The sequence below is a fragment of the Chanos chanos genome, chromosome 14 (genome assembly GCF_902362185.1).
Source record: "Chanos chanos chromosome 14, fChaCha1.1, whole genome shotgun sequence".
In the NCBI taxonomy this organism is placed as follows: Eukaryota; Metazoa; Chordata; class Actinopteri; order Gonorynchiformes; family Chanidae; genus Chanos; species Chanos chanos.
The window spans coordinates 21,554,298-21,561,797 of NC_044508.1; the positions used below are offsets into that span (position 1 = coordinate 21,554,298).

General features: G+C 46.8%; 1 protein-coding gene across 2 annotated transcripts in view; it reads right to left on the minus strand.

Annotated features, from left to right (window-relative positions):
* Nucleotides 1-6,573: 6,573 nt before the first annotated feature.
* alg6 (ALG6 alpha-1,3-glucosyltransferase) overlaps nucleotides 6,574-7,500 on the minus strand; it is an 11,602-nt gene continuing 10,675 nt past the window's right edge. For both annotated transcript variants that reach the window (XM_030791442.1, XM_030791443.1), the window contains one exon: nucleotides 6,574-7,078. In XM_030791442.1, coding sequence (XP_030647302.1) covers nucleotides 6,881-7,078 — 198 coding nt within the window. In that variant the 3' untranslated portion in view covers nucleotides 6,574-6,880. The remainder of the gene's footprint in view (nucleotides 7,079-7,500) is intronic.

Genomic DNA, 7,500 nt, shown 5'->3' on the forward strand with positions numbered 1-7,500 from the left:
GTGTGCAGTGCATGTCTGGGGTGATGTTTGTGTGTGTGTGCAGTGCATATCTGGGGTAATGTTTGTGTGTGTGTAAGCAGTGCATGTCTGGGGTAATGTTTGTGTGTGTGAGGGCAGTGCATGTCTGGGGTGATGTTTGTGTGTGTGTGCAGTGCATGTCTGGGGTGATGTTTGTGTGTGTGAGGGCAGTGCATGTCTGGGGTGATGTTTGTGTGTGAGGGCAGTGCATGTCTGGGGTGATGTTTGTGTGTGAGGGCAGTGCATGTCTGGGGTGATGTTTGTGTGTGTGAGGGCAGTGCATGTCTGGGGTGATGTTTGTGTGTGTGTGCAGTGCATGTCTGGGGTGATGTTTGTGTGTGTGAGGGCAGTGCATGTCTGGGGTGATGTTTGTGTGTGTGTGCAGTGCATGTCTGGGGTGATGTTTGTTTGTGTGTGTGCAGTGCATGTCTGGGGTGATGTTTGTGTGTGTGTGTGCAGTGCATGTCTGGGGTGATGTTTGTGTGTGTGTGTGCAGTGCATGTCTGGGGTGATGTTTGTGTGTGAGGGCAGTGCATGTCTGGGGTGATGTTTGTGTGTGAGGGCAGTGCATGTCTGGGGTGATGTTTGTGTGTGAGCAGTGCATGTCTGGGGTGATGTTTGTGTGTGTGTGTGCAGTGCATGTCTGGGGTGATGTTTGTGTGTGTGTGAGCAGTGCATGTCTGGGGTGATGTTTGTGTGTGTGAGGGCAGTGCATGTCTGGGGTGATGTTTGTGTGTGTGTGCAGTGCATGTATGGGGTGATGTTTGTGTGTGTGTGCAGTGCATGTCTGGGGTGATGTTTGTGTGTGTGTGCAGTGCATGTCTGGGGTGATGTTTGTGTGTGTGTGCAGTGCATATCTAGGGTAATGTTTGTGTGTGTGAGGGCAGTGCATGTCTGGGGTAATGTTTGTGTGTGTGAGGGCAGTGCATGTCTGGGGTGATGTTTGTGTGTGTGAGGGCAGTGCATGTCTGGGGTGATGTTTGTGTGTGTGTGCAGTGCATGTCTGGGGTGATGTTTGTGTGTGTGAGGGCAGTGCATGTCTGGGGTGATGTTTGTGTGTGTGTGTGCAGTGCATGTCTGGTGTGATGTTAGTGTGTGTGTGTGCAGTGCATGTCTGGGGTGATGTTTGTGTGTGTGAGGGCAGTGCATATCTGGGGTAATGTTTGTGTGTGTGAGGGCAGTGCATGTCTGGGGTGATGTTTGTGTGTGTGTGCAGTGCATGTCTGGGGTGATGTTTGTGTGTGTGAGGGCAGTGCATATCTGGGGTGATGTTTGTGTGTGTGAGGGCAGTGCATGTCTGGGGTGATGTTTGTGTGTGTGTGCAGTGCATGTCTGGGGTGATGTTTGTGTGTGTGCAGTGCATGTCTGGGGTGATGTTTGTGTGTGTGTGCAGTGCATGTCTGGGGTGATGTTTGTGTGTGTGTGCAGTGCATGTCTGGGGTGATGTTTGTGTGTGTGTGTGCAGTGCATGTCTGGGGTGATGTTTGTGTGTGTGTGTGCAGTGCATGTCTGGGGTGATGTTTGTGTGTGTGTGCAGTGCATATCTGGGGTAATGTTTGTGTGTGTGTGCAGTGCATGTCTGGGGTGATGTTTGTGTGTGAGGGCAGTGCATGTCTGGGGTGATGTTTGTGTGTGTGAGGGCAGTGCATGTCTGGGGTGATGTTTGTGTGTGTGTGCAGTGCATATCTGGGGTAATGTTTGTGTGTGTGTGCAGTGCATGTCTGGGGTGATGTTTGTGTGTGAGGGCAGTGCATGTCTGGGGTGATGTTTGTGTGTGAGGGCAGTGCATGTCTGGGGTGATGTTTGTGTGTGAGGGCAGTGCATGTCTGGGGTGATGTTTGTGTGTGTGTGCAGTGCATGTCTGGGGTGATGTTTGTGTGTGTGTGCAGTGCATGTCTGGGGTGATGTTTGTGTGTGAGCAGTGCATGTCTGGGGTGATGTTTGTGTGTGTGTGCAGTGCATGTCTGGGGTGATGTTTGTGTGTGTGTGCAGTGCATGTCTGGGGTGATGTTTGTGTGTGTGTGCAGTGCATGTCTGGGGTGATGTTTGTGTGTGTGAGGGCAGTGCATGTCTGGGGTGATGTTTGTGTGTGTGTGCAGTGCATGTCTGGGGTGATGTTTGTGTGTGAGCAGTGCATGTCTGGGGTGAGGTTTGTGTGTGTGTGTGTGCAGTGCATGTATGGGGTGATGTTTGTGTGTGTGTGGGCAGTGCATGACAATACAGTTTCAGTTCAGTTTTAATGGACAAAAAATAACAAGGAACAACTGACCACATCAGAGAAAAGTATCTCTCAACTATGTTGTGAATCAGATGGTGAGTTTTACAGACTACACTGATGTAGAGCAGTGTTCATTACACACACACACACACACACACACACACACACACACACACACATATATATATGAGTGAGGAGGTTAGGAGCAGGCTCAGTGAAGACTGGGGGAGTTGCTTACATTGGGCTGGTGCGGTGTGGAGGCCAGAGAGGACAGCAGAGATACTGCCATGACAGCTGACAAAATCCACCAGGATATTTTAACTTTGACAGCCAAACCTCTGAACCCTTATCACCAACGCCAGGTTTCTACCACACATGCTCACAACTGCTCACTGTCACCAGATCACTAGTGTACACCTATAGAAACTGGTCTGAGTTCAGTTATGCTTTTTCCCTCAAAGTTGATAAAGGTTAGAGGTGAGTAGGGAATTATTATCCTAAATCAGTTGTCAAGGGCAGCAGGGTGTAACTCAAGCCAGAGGGTATAGAATTGCTTACAGCTGTCTTTTAGGACTAACAAAAGTTCCGCTAAGCATTTTAGAGAAGTCACTGCTCACAATCTCTCTTGGGTGGCTGTAAATTCCCAGTATTATGGACAACCCTTTGCCCTACAGCGTGTGCTGATGAGCGCAAAATAGAGAAAAGAAGGAGCACTATAATTCTGGGGCAGATTTGCCGCCTGGTACAGAGTATTGATTATTTGTGTGTGGCGAGAGATTTGGAAAATTCAATTAAAGAAGTTGAGCAAAGGATTCATAAATCGCTCCTCTGCCCCGCTCTACACAGACATCGCTGCATTCTAAATCAATGCTGCACTTCACACTATATTTTCTTAGGAGCTTGAAAATAAATAATATTTAAACAGTTCTGCTTACTGCTGAAACAAATTTTATCTTCTCTGAAGCCTTCTGTTACAGAGCAGGGGCTACTCACCAACAGCAGCAGGAGCAATAATGGATTTTTATGGCAAATTTTCCATAAGAAAATCCTATAGAATATGAATTTAGTGATGACAAAATGAGGGGGCAGGGGACAGATCAGTGGTATAAAAATTGATCAGGCCGTTAGTGAGAGTGACGGAGGAGAGATTTGTAAGGCAGGCGTAATAGGCTGCATTAAAGAGAGGTTCCTTAAAATGTAATAAAACAAATAGGTTTTTGGTGCTTGGCCGGGGACAGGGTCGTGGCCCTCCACTCACGCCACATCAATCCTGAGGTTTTGAAGGATAAATGGGGTCTCTTTGGCTGAATTTTATACTTTTTGATGAAAAACAGCAGTCCAATGAAAGCCTTGTTGTTTATTAGAGAGGTGAGCATCTCTCTGGGCCAAGCTGGTCCGCTCTAATGACTTCACACCACCATCTGTATCCTCTCTCCCACCTTGGCTTCATCAGGCTGCAGTCAGACAATTACACACCGCGTCCCATGGCTTCACCTGGTTATGCTCCTTTTGTCTGTGGAATACAGAGCTGTTGCTTCAAGGCTGTTAGAAACATGACATCTGCCTATCTGAGGAACTGTGAGCAGGTGTATCAAAAACACCTGACTCAGATCCACCCTCACCTGTCTGAAAGAGCATTAATACTGATTGAACTGTGTTCCCTCTCTGAATTGAATCAATCCATTTTGACTCTGGCAGGACACAAACAGACTGGCACTTCATATGAGTTTCTGCAGTTTTTTATCATTAAAACCTAATCTTTTATATCACTCTACCAAATCATTTATGTTTAAGTTTCAGTGATTGCACACACACACACTGTGAACAGCGAGCAGTGACTTTGTCCTCTGCATTTAACCCATCCAACACACCAGTAGTGAACACACACCAGACACAGGAGCAGTGGGCAGCCTTCCTTGGTGAGCGCCCGGGGAGCATTGGGGTTAAGTGCCTCGCTCAAGGGCACACAGCCGTGGATGTTGGGCCTGGGAATCAAACCGGCAACCCTCCAGTCACAAGCCTGGTTCTCTACCTTTTAGACCACGGCTGCCCATTGTTATGTTTGACAATGACACATCAGTTGTCACAGTACACAGAGATTTTGAATGATGGTGATATTGTGTTCTCTGTTCAGTCCATTTCAGTCTCAGCGTAAATATGGGCTTAACCTCTCGCCCTGTATTTCCCTCAGCATAGATTAACATAAAGCTATCATTGTCTATGATAAATCATCAATACAAAATGCAGTACTGTGTAATGTAGAAGGATTCCACGAATTCTTTCTCTACTTGTCTCTGTGTGTGTGTGAACACAGTCTGTCAGTCTCTTGACATACAGATGTGTTCTACCATTAACCATTTTGACATGTTTCCTTCTCTTCTGACAAAACTCTACTCTACACACAGCTCTGACTCCCTGCTCACTCTACACACAGCTCTGACTCTACACACAACTCTGACTCCCTGCTCACTCTACACACAGCTCTGACTCCCTGCTCACTCTACACACAGCTCTGTCTCTACACACAACTCTGACTCCCTGCTCACTCTACACACGGCTCTGACTCCCTGCTCACTCTACACACAGCTCTGACTCTACACACAACTCTGACTCCCTGCTCACTCTACACACAGCTCTGACTCTACACACAACTCTGACTCCCTGCTCACTCTACACACAGCTCTGTCTCTACACACAACTCTGACTCCCTGCTCACTCTACACACAGCTCTGACTCTACACACAACTCTGACTCCCTGCTCACTCTACACACAGCTCTGACTCCCTGCTCACTCTACACACAGCTCTGATTCCCTGCTGACTCTACACAAGGCTCTGACTCTACACACAGCTCTGACTCTACACACAACTCTGACTCCTTGTTGACTCAAACACAGCTCTGACTCTACACATGGCTCTGACTCCCTGCTCACTCTACACACAGCTCTGTCTCTACACATGGCTCTGACTCCTTATTGACTCAAACACAGCTCTGACTCTACACATGGCTCTGACTCCCTGCTCACTCTACACACAGCTCTGACTCCCTGCTGACTCTACACACAGCTCTGACTCCCTGCTGACTCTACACACGGCTCTGACTCCCTGCTCACTCTACACACAGCTCTGTCTCTACACACGGCTCTGACTCCCTGCTCACTCTACACACAGCTCTGTCTCTACACACAACTCTGACTCCCTGCTCACTCTACACACGGCTCTGACTCCTTGTTGACTCAAACACAGCTCTGACTCTACACATGGCTCTGACTCCTTGCTGACGCTACACACAGCTCTGACTCCCTGCTGACTCTACACACAGCTCTGACTCCCTGCTGACTCTACACATGGCTCTGACTCCTTGCTGACGCTACACACAGCTCTGACTTTACACATGGTTCTGACTCTACACATGGCTGTACACACACACAAACTTGCATCATTTTTCAGCAAGGCAAAGGATAATGTTTTTGTGCAGTGGGAGAGCCCTGAAGCCTGTCTCTTCACTTGGTGTGAGTGAGTCTCTGTATTTAGTGTGTGTTACACTGTGGGTCTCTTTATTTGGCAGTGTCTGAGAAAGCCTTGCTCTGTGGTCGACCTGCAGCAGCTGATCTGTCTGTGTCCAACCTGGATCAGATCACTCACTCTTTAACGCCTTTAGAGGGCACATGAAGGACAGCAGTGTGAGCAGCACCATTAGCACACACACATCTCTTCTCAGGGTATGATACACACACCTTTAATGCAGTGGCCATGAACAGGCTGGACTCTGATGCTAAGACAGGATTCAGTGTCTCTTGCTCTCTGCTCTCAGATCAGATTGTCTTGTTTTGGTCTTCATCTTAAAGCCATTCTGTGAGAGTTCTCTGTGGTCTTAGAGAATGCGTCTCTCCTTACATTCTTTATTACGCTGAGACTGTGTGTGTCTTTCTGTGCCCCTTTGTCACTTGATAACATTTATAGTGGTAATGGATTTTTTAATGTCCATCATTAACTCCCGGCGAGCAAGGGGAGAGACGGCATCGTTTTTTCCCTCTGGTATTTCGGCTTTATGGCATTATGCTCTGATATGTGCTCTCCATTGTTTCAGTTTACAGGAGCGGTTCACACGTGGCCGTGGTATGGCTCGCCACATTCAGCCTCTGACCGTGGCCGCTCACAGTATTACGTTTGATTATTTACAGAGCACTCAGAATTCATTAAAGGCCAGTGCATGGCCGAATATCAAAACTTAGAGGTGATAGATAGGAGTTTGTTTGAGTCAGAACTTGCTTGATTCTAGTTCTGCAATGCTGTGGTAATGTTTATACACTCACAAGCCCTGAAAAAAGACAAAACTTTGTCTTTGTACAAAACCTTTAATCATGTAGAAAATTTGTAATTAAAGACAATATTGACATAATGGTCCCATTACTCAATCTTTTATGTGATATTTGTTTTCCCCAAACCAGTCAGTCTTGAAAGAGGCCAAATTTTTCTTGCTGTCTCTTCCTCTGAAAAGACATCATTTTTAACTGCGTTCTGTTCCCATAACCACCAGTTATTTTAACTACACACTCCATACCAGTTGAGAATTGTGCCAGGGTTCCAAAGGCTTTCTGTCTCAGGGCAATCTGATCTGATATGTGTGGCCACTGGGACTCTGTCAGTTGGCTTTCTTTTGGTTCTTTCTCCCAGATGGTTCCGTGAGCTGGACCAAGTTGAAATAAACAAACAGACCCAGAAAATGGAGGAACGAAAAGACAGAAATGAGAACAGGAAACAGGTCCGGCAGAGCGGCTGGGGGATCCAACAGCATGCTGGCCAAACTGAGAGCAGCCATGCCCACCAACGAGAGGAAGAACTGGGAAAGACAGAAGAATGATATGGAGATTCTGCCAAAAATTAGGAATATACACATTCTAATGGATAAAGTTTAATACAACATTTGTGTTTTTACAGTTTGTTATTTATTTTTGTTTGTTTTTTGTTTGTTTGTTTTTGAATGAAATATCATCAGGGAGGTGTAGAGAAGTCATGTGGCTTCATTCTCCTAGCAAAACAAAGCCATGAGGCTCTCCTATTGGGAGGTTTACTACTTGTTCTCAGTTAACTAACACAGAGTTTTCACTAAACCCGCTTTCTGGAACACCCCCCAGGAGTTCCATTTCTCTCTGTGCATGGTCCCCATAACCAGGTGTTTATTTTCACACAGCTACAATAAGGCCAGATGACTTGATTCCAAACCTGACCAACATTTACATGTCTATTTAGGACAGAGGGGAC